This window comes from Pocillopora damicornis, chromosome 7 (assembly GCF_964200805.1).
Source record: "Pocillopora damicornis chromosome 7, jaPocDami1.2, whole genome shotgun sequence".
NCBI classification, from domain to species: Eukaryota; Metazoa; Cnidaria; class Anthozoa; order Scleractinia; family Pocilloporidae; genus Pocillopora; species Pocillopora damicornis.
The window spans coordinates 1,328,461-1,349,578 of record NC_142676.1 but is presented as its reverse complement, the minus strand read 5'-3'; the positions used below and the strand labels follow the sequence as shown (position 1 = coordinate 1,349,578).

The 21,118-nt window shown below is 37.9% G+C and overlaps 3 protein-coding genes across 3 annotated transcripts in view; 1 reads left to right on the top strand and 2 right to left on the bottom strand.

The window, feature by feature from the left end:
* Nucleotides 1-158: 158 nt before the first annotated feature.
* Nucleotides 159-3,098, bottom strand: LOC113674412 (uncharacterized). The gene is made up of 4 exons (XM_027190889.2): nt 2,676-3,098; nt 1,945-2,037; nt 1,322-1,447; nt 159-841 (listed from the first exon to the last, which is right to left on the bottom strand). The coding sequence occupies exons 1-4, from the start codon at nt 2,742-2,744 to the stop codon at nt 731-733; spliced, it is 399 nt and encodes a 132-aa protein (XP_027046690.2). The 5' UTR covers nt 2,745-3,098; the 3' UTR covers nt 159-730.
* Nucleotides 3,099-4,769: 1,671 nt separating this feature from the next.
* On the top strand, nt 4,770-7,422 carry LOC113674422 (uncharacterized). Its single transcript, XM_027190903.2, has 3 exons — nt 4,770-4,959; nt 5,284-5,622; nt 5,956-7,422. The coding sequence occupies exons 1-3, from the start codon at nt 4,860-4,862 to the stop codon at nt 6,579-6,581; spliced, it is 1,065 nt and encodes a 354-aa protein (XP_027046704.2). The 5' UTR covers nt 4,770-4,859; the 3' UTR covers nt 6,582-7,422.
* The window catches only part of LOC113674417 (uncharacterized), a 33,565-nt gene continuing 19,314 nt past the window's right edge, over nt 6,868-21,118 (bottom strand). Inside the window, exons 33-57 of the mRNA XM_089211624.1 lie at nt 20,909-21,029; nt 20,772-20,794; nt 20,291-20,453; nt 20,039-20,139; nt 19,774-19,887; nt 19,190-19,246; nt 18,604-18,637; nt 18,383-18,462; nt 18,070-18,138; nt 17,759-17,860; nt 16,977-17,153; nt 16,400-16,517; nt 12,823-12,851; nt 12,388-12,585; nt 12,102-12,189; nt 11,759-11,853; nt 11,379-11,492; nt 11,148-11,204; nt 10,943-10,976; nt 10,756-10,835; nt 10,113-10,181; nt 9,780-9,881; nt 8,981-9,056; nt 8,395-8,507; nt 6,868-7,790 (exon numbers count right to left, since the gene is read on the bottom strand). Coding sequence (XP_089067750.1) covers nt 7,668-7,790; nt 8,395-8,507; nt 8,981-9,056; nt 9,780-9,881; nt 10,113-10,181; nt 10,756-10,835; nt 10,943-10,976; nt 11,148-11,204; nt 11,379-11,492; nt 11,759-11,853; nt 12,102-12,189; nt 12,388-12,585; nt 12,823-12,851; nt 16,400-16,517; nt 16,977-17,153; nt 17,759-17,860; nt 18,070-18,138; nt 18,383-18,462; nt 18,604-18,637; nt 19,190-19,246; nt 19,774-19,887; nt 20,039-20,139; nt 20,291-20,453; nt 20,772-20,794; nt 20,909-21,029 — 2,337 coding nt within the window. The 3' untranslated portion in view covers nt 6,868-7,667. The remainder of the gene's footprint in view (nt 7,791-8,394; nt 8,508-8,980; nt 9,057-9,779; nt 9,882-10,112; nt 10,182-10,755; nt 10,836-10,942; nt 10,977-11,147; nt 11,205-11,378; nt 11,493-11,758; nt 11,854-12,101; nt 12,190-12,387; nt 12,586-12,822; nt 12,852-16,399; nt 16,518-16,976; nt 17,154-17,758; nt 17,861-18,069; nt 18,139-18,382; nt 18,463-18,603; nt 18,638-19,189; nt 19,247-19,773; nt 19,888-20,038; nt 20,140-20,290; nt 20,454-20,771; nt 20,795-20,908; nt 21,030-21,118) is intronic.

Below are 21,118 nucleotides of genomic sequence, written 5' to 3'. Positions count from 1 at the left end.
AGTGGGTAAGTTCATCATTACTTGGGAACAAATACACTGCGAATTACAAGTGAGACAACTTATTGAAAATTCAGCTCTGCTGTGCTCTTTCGTAAGCTTCCTCGCTTTTTCCAATTGTATTACGTCACGAGAAAATTTCCCGCATGACAATCCTGTTCTGTAAATTCTAATTTTACTGTATTCTCCTTTTTATATGTTCAATCAGAAATCTCATTCATCAAGATATGATTATTTCACGTTAGAATTAAACGTATCGTTGTATTTGTTTTGTCCACGTTCGGAGTAAAATGTTTGTACCATGTGGACAAGTGATTGATAGGCAATTGCTATCTTAAGGCGCTGTCCATTAATCATTCACCAATCAAACATAATAATCTCTTCCTAGTCTATTTGTGAGTTGAATCCTAATACGCTGTTCGACATACGAAACGAGGAATTTAAAAAATTGTTGGAATCGCTAAGAGCTTAAATCGGTGCGCCACCTTGTTCATCTCGAGGCCGGTTGGCTCACTGAACGATGTTCCGCGTAGATCACGGAACTGAGGCGGCGCAAGCTAGATCTCAAATTTCCCGGTAGTAAAATGCTTACACTGCAAAAAAACGGCCACACAAGGATAACAGGGTAGAAGATTGCAAAAATGTTAGTACGCTGTAATTCTATTCTTTATGAATGTTTCTAATAATTAGTTTTCAAACGGGTATTCCCACAGTTTCTTGGTGTTCTGGAGGGTTAGGACTTTGAGCCACTCGCTGATGAAGAACCGTTAATTGCTGGTAGTTTAACAGTACTTTGTCTGGGTTTTCCTGTTGAGCTGTCTGCCGCTTGAACTGTTCCGCTGACCTGAAAAACAACAAATAAATGACCCATGAGATAAAAACAAATCGCCCTTGTTCACTACAAAATACTTAACAAAAATTCGAGCCATGGAGCAATTCCGTTTACGAGTAAAAAGTATTAATAGATTGGCCTAAACAACATACTTCCACAAAGTGTCCCAATACACCAAGAAACTGTGGGAATACCCGTTTGAAAACTAATGCTGAACTACTGTATTCACCGTGATCTGATTTTTAGATAAGGCCTCATCCGTAGATAGATGGCAGATATTTTTTACACGATCCAAACGTGAGCTATGTGAGACGCCTTCTAATTTAGCAATTTGCTGATGGTTTTCTTATTCTTGGTTTTTGGATATGGTTTGAAGAATTGGCCAGATGATATCTTGTAAGTGCGAGGTAGCAATAATTATTCAAGTCTGCCGATTGAGTCATCTTTCATCTCTTTTCCTCAAGGGATGACCCTCGAGACAACTCGTTATACCTTTCTCTTTGTCTCGTTGGTACTTGTCACGGGAAATCTCTTCTTTTTCGATGTCATAATATCCACAATTCTTTGCAGTAGCTTGTGGTTTTGTTTTTCGATTACAGCCTGTCGTTGCTCTTCGGCCTGTAATGATCAAAAGAGGACCACAGAAAATTAACATTCATCAGTGACTGACGAAAACAGCCAGAGAGTGCAGTCGCTCTAAAATACTTAAATGATATCTGTTTAATGGTCTTCCTTTGGACCTCCAAAATATGAAATCCTCTCTATTGAACAGTCACCATGTTAAATTAGTACCGAGGAAAGGAAGATGTGTAAGTATTAAAATTCTCATTTTTATGTGCACTCTAGCTGACGCTAACAAAGGTTGGCAGTCAGGAAAAGAGAAAGAATTGACACGCAACCAATGAGATCTCAAAGTAAACACAAGAAAACTTCACGAAGTGCGGAAAAACTTAAGTAACTAAATCGCGATCTATTCTAAGTCAGTCATCGGATTGCGATGATTATTTGAGAGTGAAGCGTGACTTTTTTGGAACAATCACAGAGCGAAGAGAGAGAAAAAATCAATATAGCCCCGAGTTATTTTCAACATTCGATAGAAAATTAGGAAAGCTCACCATAATCCGCCTGAATCTCATTTGCATCTGGGCCTCTTCGTCGTTAAACTGAAGTGTGGTTTCTTCTTTTAACGTAGATTTTGTCTCTTTAAGCTGCAGGAGAAAAAGTACTTCAAAAAGTACCACAACAATGAAAATACTGAACGAGGCTTTGACTGGTAAATTATTTAGGCAATCAAAGTCCTTTAAGCTCCTTTTAGTGCTTGTCGACATGCGTGAAGGTTTCTGTTTGTACCAAGCGCGCGCTCATTGCGTAAGTCTAGAGATTCAAAATCTAATGTAGGTTCCTCTGTTTTGAGAAATTACTCAAATATTTGGTAAGCATGTCAAGTAGAACTTTTATGGAAACAATTCCTTAACAACAATTTTCAAGGGGAAGACGTATTTTCGAGCAATGGAGTTCTATAAAAACACCTCATGGTAAACCACAATAACAACTGCATTAACAAAGTAAACAAGGTAATGAAGGGATAACAAAAGCCAATTTTCAAAGATTCATGCATAACCTACAGTACCTTAAATAAAGCTCTCTTATTTCCTGAGGACAAACCTCACACTCATTGAATTTTCTAAAGTAGATAACAACTCTTGACATTGTAAGGTTTGCTTGTTGTTACTTGACACAAACACCAAAACATACACACGAAATTACAACACCGACAGGATTTCTTTACTTTGATTCCTTTAATTGTTTCTCCCTCAAGTAAAAGATGAATTGATAATGTTCTTACTCTCCGTCGGTGTTTTTCGTAAGTCATCTGCTGCCATTTCTTCTCCAAAATGTTTCCCGACTGTGCCATCTTTGTCAAGTCCGTTGGCAACTGAGTTGAAAATGCATGCGAAGTTGTAATGGTTTCCTGAAGTAGATCCTGAAAGTACGGAAATACCTCTGCCGACAAACTTCTTGCGTTGCAATTGTTTATCACCCGAACGCAATATAAACAGCAACGTCTGCCCTCAACATAGCTGCGAATGGAAAACTCGAATTGTTATATCACCTTTCGTAATTTAATTAGTAGAATACCTAACTCCTCAGTTTAAACAATCCTCAGACAATGCCACTGTCCTTGCTAATCCATTGAATTCATTGTATCTTTAGAAACCAGAGTATTTCATAGACACATTTCACAAACCTACATTGTCTTGCAAATTTTTGAGTTTGTAATTAGAGATGCCAGAAAACTATGCCGTATACTTCCGGCACTTTGAGAAGTAATCTATAAATTGTTGCGTTGTCTACATGAAATAAATACGGTTTTTCCCAAAATCTATGCAATCTGTATGATCTCACATTTTTTTATGGTAAACAAAGAGATTTGAGAGGAGAATTATCCGTCTGAGGTGATTTTGAAATTGTGAGTAATTTGTACAGATTGACAATTAATAAACAACATGTGTACACTTTCAGGAAATGAAAGCAGATTTACGGGAAGCGCATGAGACTGGCATAGAAAGCTGGCGCCGAATATACATGCATTCTGGCATGGCAGAAAGGATTTTTTTTCCAAAAATATGCGTGTAACTACCACGAAAATTCGTCACACTTCCTAGAAACTGCAGCATACTCCGGAAATTTGGCCACTGATTCGACCATGAGTTCTTATGACAGCTGATCAAAGAAAACAATCTTTTTTTTTTTCACTTTAATGGCAGTTGTGCAATGCGTCCCTTAATTTGTGGACATGACTAGGACACGGTCAAACTTGAATCCAGCGCCCATCCTTGAGCAGTTTTGCGACATCTTAGAAATGGTATCATCAAAGTTTAGAACTGGTTTGTTGTCCACCAGATGTTTTTTTATTTGTTTTTTTCCTCAGCAAACTCTCAGAACTTTGAAATCGATGGTCCTTTTTTGGGGACATGGGCTTAATCCAAAATGCCAAAACATTTAAAAATGGACTAAGGAGAAAATGGAGGTAGTGCAGCCACCAGATATTGCAAAACTATAGTCTAACATAGAAACCACATTTTTAAGGCCTTCCCCCCCCCCCACACCCCTCAGGACAATAGAGCTATTTCCTGTTGAGTTCTCCCCGCTCTTCCCCCCATATATTTTAAGGCCTCCCCCTACCCCTCAGAGTAATAGAGCTATTCCCTGTTGAGTTCTCCCAGCCCTTCCCCCCATATATGCATCGTGCTACTCTCAAATCTAAAGGGTCATAAAAAAAAACTTTAACAACGTTTTATAAATATCTCCTTCTAAAAGAAGATCTTGTGCTTCCTCGAGTCACTTTTCCTAACCAAAACTTCGCCGAAAAGTCATATTTGCAAACCCGCCTAGAGGATCAAGAAAATCAGGTAAATAGCTCTCTCAATAAACCAATTTTCTAGCAAACTAAAAACTTAGTGTCTTAATGTATAATGATAAAGACAAACACCGGAACTAAATTTGAACACACTGAAAAAAAATTTAAAAGGTTACCAACTATTTGTTTGAGAGTTTTCCGAAGTCCGCTGGACCAATGAATAGCACACTTTTCTAACCGTTAAGGAGAAAAAAAAACCGCAAGTAAAGATTATCTTTTTCTCTAAAATTTTTTACAAATTTTGCTCTTTCTCAAAAGCGATATTTTCAAAGGCTTTGTTTGTTGGTTTCAACTTCATTTAATTAGACTCGTGTTTGTATTAAGAAGACTTTAACTGCACTTTATTTACGAAGTAGATATAACGCAGGCTCCTTCGATTGTTGGTGTTTGTTTTGAGTCTTGTTAAGTAAAGTTAAACACTGTTCACCTGTTGTGTGGTGATCATATTGTTTCTTCCATTAACTTGACATTGGCACTGGATGTTTAGAATAACTGACAATCATCGAGGGTGGTTATTAACGAGTTTGACGAACCATCCAATTAGCTGCGTCATGGCACAAGTAAATCTATAGTAGGGAAAAACTTCTCCTTCAATCGCTCTGATTCAAGATGAGAGCTGTTTTTGTCAAGTCCTTCTCCTCTCTGTTCACACTCTTGCTGATAACGCCTTCTGTTTTGGCTAGGAGTTTGCATAGCAGTCAAAACAAAGGTAAGAAAGCATTTGCCTCACTTTGTATATAGCGAGTGCCATGAAAGCGTGATTCTTTATTTTTCTTGCAGGGCTAGTTCGTAAGAAATTAAAGCTAACAGGGTTTCCTAGACGCGCTTAGGTTGGTCAAGGATCTAGAGCCATCGTGTTTCATACTGACGGATAAGCCCATTGCTATTTTGCATACCCACTTGACCACACTTAGATTTGAGAGAACACGAGAAACCTTTGCCGTAATTATACTATGTTATATACAACAAAACTATATTTATCGTTGAGAATTAACTGCCTTAGTTATTTGTATCGTTCTTGTTTATCGATCAGGTGATTGCCGTTCTCTGAAAATGAGGAACAACGCAGGAAATCACGCCAAGAAATGTTATCCTGGGTACCCTCGAAAACAAGTTTCCTATTTGCCTCACCGAATTTGCTACCGAAGATTCTTCGTAGGTATGAAACCACCGGAAGGTTTGCGAAGAAGCAATTCGCACAATCCCAATATTAGATATATCTGTCAGAGGCCTGAAGAAAAACGCAGGAGTCAATTTGGAACAATGTTTGACGAAAGTTTGGGACTGGCCGTATTTTCAGCTTACATCTTAACAGCCAAAGATGTTGATTTCCAGCATCGAGCTCGCCCAGCTTCGTGGGCTAAAACACCAGGTATTTGCTTAAAATCATGAGCTAAAATAGCTTTTTTTCAGAAATTTTCAAAATGTTGGGATCCTGTCGCAAAATCGGAAGTGGCTGAGGTTCGAATCATACATCATCCACACATCTTGATGACAAATACAAAAGAAATCACGAAATGGTCCTCACAAGAGAGCTGCGTGCAATTAAAGAAATTGCACGCTAGTTTATATAGTTTCTTGTTCGTTGGGTAAAGCAACCGATAATGGAGGCTGAAGGTAGAATCGTTACGAGAGGCTCGGGTTCTTTCTAACCTCACACAATAGTCACAAATGTTTAACATCTTCCTTTACCTTAAAAAAATAGGCATTGAAAATCAGGGAAGTGATGCAATATATCCGAGCTTACCTTACATTAGAGGTCAATTGGTACCAGCACTTACTTTATCAAACACCGGAAAAGGTGACGAGGGTTGGCTATCGACTTTCACCTACACAAACGCTGTTCCACAACGGCCAGATTTTAACATGGGAGAGTGGTTTGAGTTTGAAAACAAGATTCGATCTTATGCCAGAAATGACTGCATACCGAATCGTGGCAAGCTGTATCTTCTAACCGGCACGTCATTCGTTCATACCGAACCTGACTGGCCGATTTGGCCGAGAGATCCTAAGAGACAACCTTGGTTGGCTAATATCAAAGATAATTATCTCATTCCTGATAGTCCTCCGATAGCCATTCCAGTATCTTTGTGGACGGCTGGTTGTTGTATTGACTCGAAAAATGGAACTGTGACGGGGAATTTTGCGGTGATTGGGAACAACGAAGAAGATCCTCAACTGATGCACACGAGGCAAATTTCAGTAGAACAGTTGCAAAGTATCCTCAAACAAGACGTAAAAGCAAATGAGAATTCAAACAGAGTGAAGCTCTTCCCAGCCATACGAGATTGTTCGAAGGAGTCCAAACAAATCACTTTACCATGGGCTTGAAGGGCTGCAATAGGTCTATACGTGGGTGGGGTGGGGAGGGATATGCATCTCTCCTCAGAAACTTTTCTGCTATTACACTTGACTATTACCAGTCCCCCAAGGGGCAAACATTTCCCAAAATTGAACCGTTAATTGTGATGAACGATCCAGGGCGATTCGAAACGAAAACTCAAATTTGAAAAAGTGCGAAGGTTGTTAGGAAGATTTTGTGTGGTTGTAAGTTACATCATATATAATAGGTCAAAGTTGAAAAGAAAAAGAGATAAAGCAAAGAACAAATCAAAGCTGACATAATGTTATATATTTTCTAAAACTTTTGGCTGAAAAGTAAAATATAATTTCTATTACGCTAAATTTAAATAATGAGAGTAAGTACTATAGAATTTTAACTACAAATTAAGTTAAAATTACACCATGTAAATCTAAAACTATATTTTTAATTCTCACACTTTCATCCTTTACCTCTTTTCTTGTTGTCACTATTCATCTTAATTAGCATTGTTCTACTTACTATAATTCAACTTCCAACGCTTTGTACAGCAATTAACTGAAGATGACAGAAGTTTCTGTCGAAACATGTTTTACAGACTCAAAAGTTTAGTCGCTCTCCCTAAATTCTTGACTTGCCTGCTAATGTTAAGACCCTAAGTTAAAATTGTAATGACTGTGATGATTTCTATAACTAAATGTACTTAGCTTTGGTTTCGTTTATGTAAGAACAATAAAAGATCCTTCATAAAATTTAGGGTTTCTAAATATGCAAAGTGCATGTATGGATAAATAGAATTCTTTCAACTGTGTGTGTTACAAACTATTAAATAAAATTCCTTAGTCTACCCAACTTGATGAGTGTTTTCTCAAAGTTTGATGTAAGACTGCCTTCCTGATTTTTTTTCTAAAAAAAGTGAATAATTTCCCTTGCAGTCCACTCTAAACATCCTCGAAACTGTCCATTGTGAAAATTCTTTAATATGTGCACAGGATTGTCAAAGTCCATTCTTGACACAATTCAATATGGTGTAAATTTACAATTGTTTTTAACGGTTACTCAAAAGCAACAGTTGGTTATTTTCCTTTTGTCGATTGCTAATCACCGACGATCTGTAACAATAGTTTTTCAAGGTCTCCTTTCAATTCGTTCTCTATCGCAGTCCTTAACGTCTGTCCTGTCTTCTTTTGATATTCTGTTTTAACCTCAGCAAGATCAACCTACACAAACAAGCAAACAAAAAGATTAACCAAAAAAGAACAAACTAAAAAGCGAATCTTAATAACAATAATAATGATGATGATGAAAGAGCATAAATATAAGGGCCGCGGAAACTAGGGGGGAGTAAAATAAGCCATAATAGTAACAGTAAGCCAAGTCTGTTGGAAAGTCAAATAGAATTTACCATAAATTACAGTTTTATAAACAAGAAAAGGAATTTAGACTTGGTTGAAGTTAAGCCTGAGGGTGATTAGCTTCTAATTTGTCACAACACTATCATTAATGGATCAAGCATTAAACTCATACGAACAAAGGAAACGAATGCCCATAAGCTCTTGATTTTTAATTAAATTCACCCTGTTATTTCCAGAGAAAATTTACGAAGAACAGAACGGAGAAAATCCATGCTGATGTTGGAGTGTTTTAGGGGTTTAAGGTTTTTAGGTGGTCAGACAAAGTAATCTCAGCGTTTTCTGCAAAGGGGTCATGAGAACAGATAATTTAGTCAACTGGAAGGCGTTATCCTGATCACACACCAAATTCTCTCCTCTAATGTTCAAAGAAACATATTGCAGGGGGAATTATAGTTTCATAACAAATCACCTCTGATCTTGTGACCACAACACGAGTGACTGTTTTGCTGTCAGATCCTATACCACTGATTGCTTTTTCCAACGTTTCAGCGAAAAACAGCGGAGGATTTCGAGTACATCGAACTAGAAAAAAGAAAAAGAAAATACCGTGAAAGGTTTGAACCCGGAAGAAACAGTTGATCTTGTTGTTTAATTGTCAATCATCATCCATGTAATGTTGTTAGTGACAGTGATTGAAAAGCTGAGCAGAAGTCATTATCAGTATCAAATTGACTCCAATGATGACTTTCGGTCGGGTTGTCAAAACTTCAGTCGCGGTCGGTGACAACGTTCCCTCTCTGGATTACTCTCACCAAGAAGATCACACTACACAATCGAGAGATAATTAAATGTTCTTATCGTGGATTTAATATTTTTTGGATTATTGGAGTTCACGCAAAGATAAACACTTTGTTGGAAAACCATTTCGGGAGGAGATCCTAAAAGGCACAGGTTTGAGAGGGGGGGAGGGGGGAAGTGTTATTAACTTAGGGGTCAGTGGATAGGAAGGTTAAGTAGAGTCTTAGAGATATTAAAAGCAATTTTTTTGGCTGTACCTATCGCTTCAACGGTATCGTGGAAATCTCCAGTGAGCTCAGAGTTCACAGAATCCATGATATCACACTTGGCAACCTGAGGGATTGATGTCAAAGAGATAAAAAAAAGTCAACAACATCCCTTGGCTACTTGAAATCTGATAATGTTAAGTATCAACACGCCAGCTGGTAACAAGTAGTTGTCTAACTTTAAAACTAATCATGTCGTAACATTGAGTAGAAATTGCCAGCAAGAGAAACGATGACTGAGTTGCATCATTGTTTGTACTTGAATATAAAAAATCAGTAGCTTTGTGGTATCCGTAAAAGCGGGCCGCAACTTCTTCGACTTCCCGATATGTCATTTAATGGGGGGAGCCCCTTATCCCGCACCCGTGCTATCATCACCATGGTTTCATCGTTGACCGCATTATAATTTTGTTGGCCGAGCAGAAGGCTTTCAGTTCGACAGGGTTTATCAGCTGAGAGTTGTGTGCAAAACGGTTGTTACAGATGAAGTTTGTGGTTTTTTTTTTTACCCTAATTGTTTTTGGTAGATTATCCACGCATCAGAGTTACACGTAATTATTAAAACGGGTTTGTGCGGTTCAAATCTTCAACGGGGACGCAAAATTTAAGACTGAATTTAACGTCGTTTAACATTGAACGATAAGAACGTTGAGTAGCAATTGAAAACACCCTAAACATATTTTTATCGAACTAGGCAACACAATTTCACATTCTAATCATTTTCTAACAAATGTAGCTTTACTTCAGAAAACTATACAAAGATGAAGCGCATTGAGGGGGTTTAACTCACATGTTTGTACGCTTCAAATGTTGCTTGCAGCTGCGTGGTGCTTCTTGTTGTAAGAATTTTAACAAACACAGACTCATCTGTCCCCCACTTGTCTTCACCAGCCTAAAGGACATAAAAAATGTATTAAGAAAAAGCTTTTATTCAAGTTTACATTTTTACGGTGTATTATTGTTACATTTGATTTGGACTAATGTTCTTGTATAAGATAAGAGTAAAGACAAGAGATATAACAAAACCCTGCAAATTCGTGTAGGAACTTAAAAGATCAGTAACCAATAAACTGTTGTTTGTCCACTGTGTTGATCCTATACACCAAGGTTGCTTTATACTAACCTCCAAAAGTTTCGTAGCATCTTCATAAGCAAGATCTTCATGGACCTTTTCTGAAGTACTTCGCTTTCCCTATGAAAAGTTAAGTAGTATTCAAGGGTTAGATCTGTAATGTATTTTGAAAGTAAGGATTGGTTAAGTGTCAGAAGGTTTGAGCAAACCCTTAAGAAGAAGCGAAAAACGTGCGTTTAACTTTTTTTTTTAAATAGTAATTTCTGATGAGCGTTCAACCTAGCCAAGCTTGTCACGGATTCTCCTACAAAAAGGGATCAATTAAAATCCTAATTAGTGACATTTTAGTTGAACACTGTACTCAGAGATCACAACAAGATTTATTTGAATTAAATTTAGAGAACAACAATCACTCTATCGAACACGTGTTTCTCCTTGTCAGATAGAATGCGATCATTGGGGAGGCACTATTTATGATAGCTGGGTTCTTTTCAGTGTCTTTTTCGTTTGGCTCCGAGAACAAACTGCTCTTAACAAAAGAAGAAAGCAATGGAAAGGGGAGCTAGAAAACTGAACTCCAATCGTGAAGTAAGGTACAGAGCTATAAAGAAAGTTGAGAATAAAAGGGGCAAACGTTGAACAAGTGAAACCAACAGGTTTGATATATTTTAGTGTAGAGAAGAACGCATCTTACGTCCACTAATTTTGTTAGAGTGGATTGAAGATCCCCACTAGTTTCACTTTTGATTTCCTCCGCAAGGTCTTTTCCATGAACTGTTGAAGGGAAAATAAATAAATTGTTTGTCATGAATAGTTCATTCAAGGGCGTTATCTATCGCAGGAGTGATTTAAAATATGATGACAAAAAGAATATAAGCTACCTTCTTTAAAAGTGGATTTGATCGTTTGGATTTCCTGTAAAATTACAACAGTCAAATTAGTTTCATTATCAGGATTGAAAATACCAGATCTAGAACTGTTAGGTTATTATTTAAGTAGAAAAGGCAGAGATATCTGGGCTTCTATTTTAGTATGGAATTGTCTTTTGCTTTGCGCTTTACTACAAGAAGGATTGAAAATACTTACCTCCGAGCTACGCGAGCATAAAATCTCGATGAGGACAGCCTCGTCTGTTCCTAGACCCTAAAAAGGAGGAGGAAAAGGTTTACCTGGTTCCAAAGGCACAGTTTTTGTCTTAAAGTATAACCAAGATAAGACTTTGCTGATCTCACTTGATATCTCCTTACTGAAATAATTTGGTGGATACTATGCATAACGTCCCATGACTATGGAGACCTTGATTACTAGTCAACTTACAGACATAGCATCATGTAGTGAGTTAGCGTCGTATAATTGTGGCGTCGACATGAGAGCGACTATAGCATCTTCAAACTTTCCACCAAGCTCCGACTTCAAATCATCAACAAGATTCTGTAAAGAGTTAAAATTAATAAAAAAAATTTAAAAAAAGGTGAGAGGACGCTAAACAAAAGAGAGATACTCTCAATTTTCAAATTTATACAAACTTTCAAATTTCCTGTATATTGATTTTAGATTTTTGAAGTTTTTCCATCATCGGAAGTTTATTGCAAATCAAGGAAACGTTTCCCTCTGGTTAGGTGGTACATTCTCATATCTCATCTGTTAACAAAGTGTTCATATGATATGTTAGAAGTTACATGTTCATCAATAATTACCTTGTCGTGCTCCTGCTGATACTTAGCAGCAATCTCCTGCCGTTGATGATTTGTTCGCGCTGCTAGAACCGCCATGATGGCATCCTCGTCACTTCCTGTGGTGAGTGAAATAGTTGTCGGAAGTCACAAGCTATAGACGATTTTTGGCTAAGCGTATCGCATGACTGAGAAGGCTTCAGTGTGAAGGTTATCCAACTCTGTGAGACAATTATCTCTAGCAGAGTCTCTGAGACATTACGCCGCAAAAATTGGGGATTTTAAGGTAACAAAGATACATCTTCGTGCCTCTCCCTGATTGATCTGCGAGGACTTTCTAAAATCACTCTTTGATTAATTTTCTCACCAAATCCCTTCATGGCCTTCTTCAAAGTCTCGGCGTCCTCTGCTGCGTTGAAATTATCCGCTGGCTTTAAAGTACCGTGGTTTTCGGCCTAAATTAGGAAGAAAAAGTAAAAGCCAAAATCAGACGCAACTCTAGCCCAATTTCCCTCGTCAATTCTTTTCATCAACAAATTCATTGGTTGGGAGGAAAGTAATTAGAACGTTAAAAGTTAAATCTGACTTCCTCTGCCACAATTTTGTGATGAGTCGAGGAAAGTCTGCGATAGTTGCAAAATCTATTTTTGTACCTTCTCAATGTTCAGTTTTGGTCTTTCTTCCTTTTTCTCTCCTTCCTGTTCACCAGACCCTTTACCACTTTCTCTCGGTTTCTCAGCAGTCTCCATATTCTGATCCGCTGCGGTTTCTTTCGGCTTGCTCTCAACTTCCGGTTTCTTGTCAGTGTTGGGTTTGGTTTCAGGGGGTTTCTCGCCGCTTGGCTTTCCATTCTACGAAGAAAACTTATTCTATTACCTTACGTGGATCAAAATTTCTTCTACAAAGATTTGCCATTAGGATGAATTGTTCGGATTCTTAATCTTAAATTTGCATGGAAAATGCACAGGTTGGATCTAAGTTCCCTCTATCTACTTCTTTTAAAATTCTGTAGACATTTCTTTTGATATAGGTTGATACAATACGATTTAGTAAAAGCTTAGTCACATAAAGGTTAGTTTCTGTCCTACCTTTTTTGGTTCTTTGTCAGGTCCTGTATCTGCAAAAAACAATTTGATAAAATTTTAGGTTATTTGTTTTGGAGAAACGAAGCTAGGAAATTTGTGTGGTGAGGTTGTGTGGGGAGATAAGTAAGATAATTCAAGCAGTTAAAAGCATAAACGAGTTTTGAGTTCGTATGACAGCGTTGAGTTGTAAAGTGCTCAATGCAGTCTGGCTTAAGTCCCCCAAAGGGTACCGTTAATTAAGTGCATGGCATATTTATATGGAAAATGCGCTCTAAAAATTCATCATCATCATCATGAAGAGTTAAATGACAGGTAACAATTCAAAGTACCACATTTATTTTCTTAGCTGGCTGGTATGACATTTAGCATGTATAGCTTGTAGAAGTATTATTTCGGCCCCAAGTGGGAAGTTACTCTATCAAACATTTTCTAAACAACATTTCATCGGGCTTGGCTAGCAGTATTACTCATTCAAGACTTTGAGGGTCAGAAAAAAAAACATCGATACCACTGAGCCCACCTTTGCGATTCACGATCAATATCACTCCAACCTTAAGCTCGGTTCAGACAATCTATTATTACGATCAGTTACAGTAAACCTGAATTCTCAACCATACATGGAGTCCTTAAAATGACCGGCTTCTTATCTTGTCTCATTGCTTTACCCTTGCCGCCCTCTTGTGAGAAACAGTACTTCAAGATATGCAAGACTTACACACTGCAGACAGCTTGGGGGAACACGCGAGTGATCAAGTCAATGTTATTTTTCTTGGGTTTCTATGTGAAATTGAAGGAGGATTTGCCAAGGAAAATCCCTGAGCCACTGAAAAAACTACGTCCCACCCTTTTTTCAGATACATCGTGAAACATTTTGTGATATATTCCAGTGAAATTCCAATCTACAGATAACTCTAGTCTAATACTTGCATGACTTTAGGAAAGTAACGGAAGAGTGAAGAGAAATCATATCATATGGAAATTTAAGCCTGGTTTTATGTCACATTTTACAGTTCGCTCCTTCTAGAGTAGAATCAGCTGGTATAGTAGTGAGAAAAGTACAAAAAAAAACCTTTTCTTCAAGTTTGTAGGAAAAACGTGGCTTCTCGCAAAAGTTAAATTTGTGCTTCATTTGGAAGAAAGTTCACGCGCTATGTCTGCTCTTCAGCGCACCAGTCTGAGGATAAAATATGTGATCGAAGTCTGAAAAGTTAAAACCCACGCAACTCCTTTAAGTTTCTGCCAGGAGCAGGGCGTCTGCTAAAATGCAAGTTTCGAAAATTGGGCAAATGTGATGGATTGACTATATAACTAATAAGTGACTAATTAGCGAACTTCCAAGTCTATCAGTTAAGAGTGGATGGAATAAAACTCAGTTACTGAATTAACGTTAAAAAGGTATTTAGCGCAATATGGCAATGTAAATCGATGAAAAAAACACTAGAGTTTCTCTTCTAGTTCTCCGCTTGATGAAGTTGTGAACCATCGATTTTGGTGCGCACGTCCGCTTAATACAGAGGGCTAATTTACGACGTTGGAACTTTGAGCTTAAAGACTTTTTTAATTATGCTTCGTGCTCCGGTTTGGGTTTGCCAATATTTTTTCGTCTATTTCATCATGTGTTTACTTAGTTACCTGTGATAACTAATACACATGACTAGTAACTGAGTGCTGAATTTTATTTGAGAGGGTACCCTCCCCCCCCTTAGAATTCTTGCCATCATTGATAACTTTCTGTTCAATAGTTGAGCCCCTGTGAACGAGGTGCGCAAAAAGAAAGGTAGAGAAACTGTGGTTGTCATCAAGTGGCCCCTCGGCCCGTGACAACGCAAAACTGTACTTTGCGTGAAAAGCTGCTGGACCGAGGCTCGGCCAATTTGTTTATATACTGCAATAAAGAATTAGCTCTTGGGAAAGAAGGGTGAAACGTTAAGGAAGTGTTATGAAAGAGAAGTACAGAGAAAAGGAACTGTTGAACTCTATCTGAAGAAAATTAGTTTGCCTCTCTAATATTTTTGTGTAAAAAGGTGGAAAGGAATTGTATAAAAAGGAGAAAAACAAAGAAAAAAAGAAAAGACTATTTTGGACATCATATGCTTTTTTCAATTGACGTACAACTAGCTGGCTGCCCGTATGCAATTCCAGTGATATTCGTATCGAACCAAAAGCAACGCTTTAAAAGATACAAAATTTTAACGGCGTAACATATCTCCTTAGGATTTCTCTTTAACCTTTCATGACGTTCGCAGCCCCTGCCTCATATGGGCTCAATTTTGGTGACGGGTTCACCAAAGTTTTAGGTGTTATACCGGCCTCTGCGCCATATAGGGTCCGATTTTATTCAGATCTCTTTGCGGGGTGGGTTGAGGCTCGATTTTAAAGTTGATAAAAACTTGTTTCCCTCTATTTAAAATCTTTATCATCATTTAAATACCCAAAAACATTTTAACTGGAATTTTAAACCCATGATAAATTTATCCCTAGTGAAACAAACCTGTAGATCAGGGGCGGGTCCAGCCTCAAGTAGAGGACGGGGAGTGAGGGCGGAGGTAAACGTATTTTTACGAGGAATACGGGCACCCCGACCCTTGGGGCATCAGCATTGATATTAAAAAAAGGGGAGGGGGCGCCACAATGCCCCTCCCCGAAATCTTGATTTTAAGATGGTGGAAAAAGTTATCGAAGTTCAAAGCGCCATACGCATGAACGAAATGTTCGTCGTGACGGTTGTTACGGTGTGAGGGAGACCTTAAAAGGTGGGAAGGTGATTTACGAATTATTTACAGGATCTACTACACATAACAAGTGCAACACAAGTGCTTTGTCACAAAGTGCATTTTTACAAGGTGCTTACATAAAGTACCTTCTAAGTGTGCCATTTAATTTAGAATGTGTACACAGAGGGGTAACAGTTTCTAAATTCACAATTATCGATCTAATGAGTAGGTGCATTTTTACAAGGTGTTTACAGATGGGAGATAAAATTGTGCCCTGTAATTTACAATGTCCACGTGAAGAAGCCTACATTCCGCACTATGAGCCCTCTAGGTGCCAATACGTGCATATCCACATGGTGTTCATGGAGAGGACGTTTAACTGTGCTCTACACTTAAGCTTCTTCGAGCCATTAAGTACGAGATGATTTCACATTGGAATAAATAATTGTGTCCTATATGGGACGATTTAGATTTTCAGGATCTGCACGCTTTACAAAGATCTTTCGTATGGTAATGTTTCTGTAATTACAGTATTAAAAAGTCATTTCCAAAAAGTGGAATATTTCGATAAAAACATGCATGCCGTGCGTTCATGTAAAAAGTCCAACTTCATGCTTTATTGTTTACCGCCAGACGAAACACTCAAAGCCAGGGCTCCTACCCAAGCCAAAAATTTTCATGCAGTTCTAAATATTAAATTATTATCCTCGAGGAAATATCGAAGTCGTTTTGGATTGAACAGAATGCATACATAAATTTATAAATCGGTAAAAAAGAAAAGACTTTAACAAAACGCATAATTAAAGCTAAATTTTAAGTTATTTGTTTCAATTGATTTAGAACTAAAATTTTTTTTTATTTTATACCTTTCAAATTCGGTAATAGAAGTTTCTTCAACTCATTGCTACATTTTGCGTCGATCTCAGCTGCAAGCTTTGGTTTGTAGGTTTGGTTATATGCTTTCTCTACCTCAGCAATCGCACCCTGGGATGAAGAAAGAAAATTGATTTAGCTAACAAATCTAAATATCCCCTTTTCATGTCCACATTTAATTGCACGAAGTTTGGTTAAAAATATACTGTAAAACTGTATTTTTTTCTCTCACGAAATGCTTTTAAAAGTTGCACAGATAAATCTGTTTTACTAAGGGAAAATAATGGAATCTGCTCCCTTATTTTCTTTTGGTTTTGTACAGTGACAAGTGATTAGAGACAAGCGTGATCTGATTGGTTGGGAACGGCATGATTTCTTTCTTTTTTTGGCACTGTAATCTCACCCTGGAAATCTCGAACTTTCTGTTATTTAGACGTATTCTTGCCTGGCCCATAAAAGAGAGAACGGGATTTATTTGTATTATAAAGTAACTGCTAAAAGATAAAATAAACAAGCTGGGGGAGAATGAAACAATCTATGAAAACGTTATACCCTCAATAACATATTCACCTCTCCCAAAACAATCCGTGCGACTGTTGCTGTAGATTTGCCTTGAAGTGCAACTTGCAGCTTGTCCGCGAGGAACTGGTTCTGATCTCTGATACACTTCACAAGTGTCTGCAGTCCATCCCGAAGGTCACCTGACATCTCAGAGTCGATTGTGTCTTCAATTTCACACTTGGCCCACTGCAAATAGATGTAACTCAAGTTTTTGTTTGTTTGTTTGTTTTATTTAAACATGTTTTCTATTGTTTTCCCAAAAGCACCTTAGGGGGATTACAATCAAATCCAACTGTCAAATCTCAAACTTTCAACTCAAATCTAAACTGCATGGTGAGTTTTCATCGCTGCTTTTTTGATTTGTTATTGGAAAAAATCCTATCAACCCAACGAAATGATTTTTCATGGGAAAACAACCTGCTGCAGTTATCAAGCACAGTTATCAAGGAAAAATGTCAACTTTGCAATTGGAAAAACAAACTTGTCGAGGGTAGTTATCGAGAAAAACTTGGTTTGGTAAAATTTCCATTTTACCCTTCAATTTGTTGGACAACTGCCCTAATTTAATCATTTGCATCAGTAAATTGCCTTCATAATAAGTTTTCCCTCCACAAGTTCCTTATAAAAAAGTTGGCTGGAAATGTTTGTCTAGTAACTTCTAAGTCAGCTTTATTAGCTATGAGGCCAAGAAAAACTTGTCGAGGGACAATGAGCAAACTTCATTTAGACAGAAAAACAGACGAAAAATTAGACAACAGTGACCAAAAACATACACTGAATTCAGTGCTTACCTTTTTGTATTCTGGAAGCATTAGTTTCAACTGAGGAAAGCTTCGTGTAGTGAAGATTGTGATAAAAGTTTCCTCGTCTGTGCCCCATTTCTTTATACCAGCCTGTTGACAATAATTAAGAATTAAAAACTGATAGACGGTCAACGATGCGGTGTGAATCTCTGAGCTAAAAGGATGCAAGCGGAAGGTCGCTTTCAACGATAGAAGTATGTAATCTAAACCATCGCAAGATTCTTGACTTTTCCAAAAATTAGTCAATGGGAATTGTGCTCTCTCTTTAGCAATTTCGATTCGATTCCTAGTGATCTCACCTCCAACAAAGATTCTGCGTCTTTATGTGCCAGATCGTCACTCACATCAGTGCCTTCGTCCCGTTGACCCTAAAAGCAGGGAATACGAAATCAACAAATTTTTCCTTGATTCACATTTCATTTACCTCAGTGTTTATATATGTTAACTTAGGAAAATAGACAAAGAAAAACATATTGTAAGCTATGGATGAAAGGAGAGGGTTGTTCGTATCCATTAGTTCGTTTGCTCGTTAATCGATCCGTTCTTTCGTTGCCTCATTCATTCCCGTGTTTGTTTGTCGGGTATACTGAGGCCATTTTTAAGCACACAAACCTTGCTGAGTTCAACAAGCAGAGTTTCGAAGTCGCCACTTGTATCATCCTTGATAACTTGTTCCAACTCCTTCCTGTACTCTGACAACAACACAAATGCCAACTGTTAGATAAAAAGAGTAAAAAGATGACGTTTCCTATATTCAACTTTTATGAGGATAGCTGAAGGTATTAGAAAAATTAAAACCTCAATCATAAATAAGAAACTCAAACATGTCTTACTTTTCTTGTAGGCTTGTCTTATTGCGGCGATTTCCTGTTGATTAAAAGAGAGAAAGTTTTCAAGTAAAGTATATTTCTAAAAGATCACAAAGGCTATAAGCCTGTCCTTGCATCCATTAAGAATGTGACCGAAAGGGCTGCACGTGCACTGCAGATTGTCCGGTAAACGCAATTCACACCAGCTTATATCACGTTTCCTTCGAGCATCCAACGCTAAAAACCAAACCAAATCATCACAACAACCAATCAAAACAAAGGAACATATCGCGAGAAGCCCATTAAAAATTGAGAAAACATAAGCGTTGAAAGCCTCAAGAGCGGGAAATGTGAATGACCGAGTCACTTCTGGTTTTAATTTGACAAAAACTTAGTTCTGAGGTTGGCGCGAGTTTTCTCGACCGATCAGAGGGCGAAGGAAAACGCTATCAGTAAAAATCCCAGGTCACATTCCACCATTTTAAATTGACTTACTATATAAATGTACCAAGGACTATAGAAAGCCAATGAGATAACGACCCATATTATCTTTGGACTACAGTGTATATCTCAAACAGAAAAAAGAGGTCGGAACATGACAAATACCTACCGCATTTGTTCGCGTTGAGAATACTTCAATTAGCACGATCTCCTTGGTGAACAAACCCTAAAGGCAAGTACAAATTTGTAGAAATAAACAAACCGCAAGTTTACAAACCGGCAACGTCCAGTGTGTGACAAAAGGTAATTATGACCCTGTAAGCATTAACTGATTGTTCCTTTGTTGCATCGATATTGACGACGACGTATAAAAGATACGCGTACTGTTTGTGATTGGTAGTTACTTGCGTGCAAATGTCAATGGCAAGATTAAGTCACAAGGTTAAAGAGAACAACAGCTACTTCAAGATGAAAGACACAAATTCTACAAGTAAAGAAATGGCTGACAAAGAAGCTCAAGAGAATTCAGGCGTCAGAAACTTCGAACCCGTCCCCCGTACATAATGGTTGGGCGTTACTGCCACCTTAGCGAAGAAGCCAAATGTTGGGATCGAGGAAAATTTTAGTAGTCTCTTCGTTCTGTAATGGAATCTAATCACAATTGAATAATCTAAATTATATTTTGACCTTTGGATGATATTTAAGAAGAGAAATGATCCCGAGCTGTTATTCGTTGAGAAACTCCTGACCCACCTTCATAGCCAAGTGCAAAGTCCTTGCATCGTGCTGAGCTTTGTTTAAGGACGTGGCAGCTAAAGCTTCCAGAAGGTCTTCATCTATTTTCTCATCCAATGCTTCAAACAATTCCTGATAAAAATTACAAAAAACATATCGAAGTTATTTAAAACGCTTTAAGGTTTAAAAGTTTTAAGACAAAACTCTGGACACTATCAACCCTCTCGACGGGGATTTTCCTAATTAATTCACATCAAGATATGAAGAATAATACAAAATTTACCTTTCCATATCTCGCGTTGTAGTCCTCGACAAGCTTCTTGGCCTGTTCCTTATCCTTGAGATTCCGGCATACAATCTCTTTTATTTTCTTTTTGTCGTTAGCTTCGTAGGTTAAAAAAGAACAAAGAACATACATTTAGTTTAAATAGCTTGAAAGGAGAAGATCTATTGCAAAGAACAATAGAGAGTGGTTGGCACAGAACCCCGCATCCCTCTCCTAGATAGTGTCCCTGAAATTCAGGACAATACCCACCGTCGATCGCTGCGCGTAGGTCCGCATATTCTTGTTTGTCGTCTTGCTGCGTTTTCTTTTGCTGGGAGGGTTTTCTGTTAACAGTAGGTTTCCTTCCTCCACCGCCTACTTGTTTGACGTCAGCCGTTTCCTTTTTCTTTTTCGAGTTGTTGCTAGCTTTTTCCTTCATTGATGAAAAATTTAAACGGAATTTTTTGTGAGCATTCAATGTCATGATTCTCATAAACGTCTAAAATTTCATTGAAAGATTAGCCGGTTGGTTCACTCGGGCGGTCGTAAGCTTGTTTTCCTGTCTAGTGTTAATTCGTTCGGCAGCTCGTTCCCTTGTTTGCTTAGTCGGTCATGTGCTCGTTCGAACTGATTCGTGTATTCGTTCATTTGCTCGTTTGTCTGTGAATTTAATTCAGTCACGTTTCCCAGAAGCGAATAGCGCAGGAGAATTTATCGGTTACAAGTTAGGCAGTTGTTACAATTTGCTCACCTTTTCTTTCTGTTCCTGGCCAGCTATCAAAAAAAAAGGAAAACAAATTATTAAAAAAATATAAGGAATAATGTAGGCATTTTAATGTTGGACGGCAACAAAGAAAGAATGAGCCATTAAACGAAATAAATATTTACCTTTCTTGAGTTTGGGTAGAATCAACTTTTTCATATTTCCACTGAACTTTCCTTCAGCGTCTTTAGAGAGGTCATTTCCAGAAAGCTTTTTGTACCGTCCCATGATGTCTGCTAATTCAGCCTAAAACGAACAAACACACGAAAGAAGGTGTAAGTATGATGACACCAGCAGGAACGTTTTTCGTCACGGGGTAGCTTGGCTGAAAGGTG